At 36.2% G+C, this 922-nt stretch overlaps 1 protein-coding gene across 1 annotated transcript in view; it reads left to right on the forward strand.

Moving 5' to 3' along the window:
• Window positions 1-922, forward strand: part of LOC106884243 (uncharacterized) — a 7,415-nt gene that overhangs the window by 2,565 nt on the left and 3,928 nt on the right. Inside the window, exon 2 of the mRNA XM_014935513.2 lies at window positions 251-402. Coding sequence (XP_014790999.2) covers window positions 355-402 — 48 coding nt within the window. The 5' untranslated portion in view covers window positions 251-354. The remainder of the gene's footprint in view (window positions 1-250; window positions 403-922) is intronic.

Below are 922 nucleotides of genomic sequence, written 5' to 3' on the forward strand. Positions count from 1 at the left end.
TTTACACACGCACAAAGAACGGGATTTATATCATAGGTATATACAATGGGCTTCTTTCAATTTCTGTCGACCAAATCCACTCACAAGGCTTTGGTCGACCCGAGGCTATACAAAAACAAACACTTGCCCAAGGTGCCACTGAACCCGGAACCATGTGGTTAGGAAGCAAACTTCTTACAACGAAATGCATATCGACAGGACCGCATTGACCGATTTCTTTTTTTTTTTTTTTTGCTCTTTAAATATACAGACAACCAGGTATGGTCATATTCTCTAAGCGGTGGTAAGTTCTACTCAAACTACGGCTACCCCAAAACTCATCGTGATGCTGTGTTCAGTAAACCAGACGCTGCCATGATCATGAGAGATTTTGAACAAATAGAGCGAGTGTTCGTATTCAAAGTAAGTCAGTCCTTTGTTATGTTTGTTCAATTTAATTCAAATCATTGCTTGTGTACATGGCAAATTATTTTTATTCATTGTTAATAAGTGAACTATGTTGTGTTGTATTGTTTAAACTAAATACGAGGATTTTATATATATTTTATATGAATGGCTTTCTTCAAAGTAAGCGGGAGATTTTAGTTTATTCCAGAGAAGGAAATATGCTATACAAGTTAGATATTAATTACAACACCAGGATCTTTGTAGTTTTCGTCACTGTTTACAATTATCTTTTTTACTCTTTTACTTGTTTCAGTCATTTGACTGTGGCCATGCTGGAGCACTGCCTTTAGTCGAGCAAATCGACCCCCAGGACTTACTCTTTGTAAGCCTAGTACTTATTCTATCGGTCTTTCATGCCGAACCGCTAGGTTACGGGGACGTAAACACACCAGTATTCTATATCCCACATTAATTTTATAAGAATATAAATTAAACATAAAAAACAGAGTTGGAACTCTTTTAATATATTCCTCTA

Source organism: Octopus bimaculoides, chromosome 25 (genome assembly GCF_001194135.2).
Source record: "Octopus bimaculoides isolate UCB-OBI-ISO-001 chromosome 25, ASM119413v2, whole genome shotgun sequence".
Lineage (NCBI taxonomy): Eukaryota > Metazoa > Mollusca > Cephalopoda > Octopoda > Octopodidae > Octopus > Octopus bimaculoides.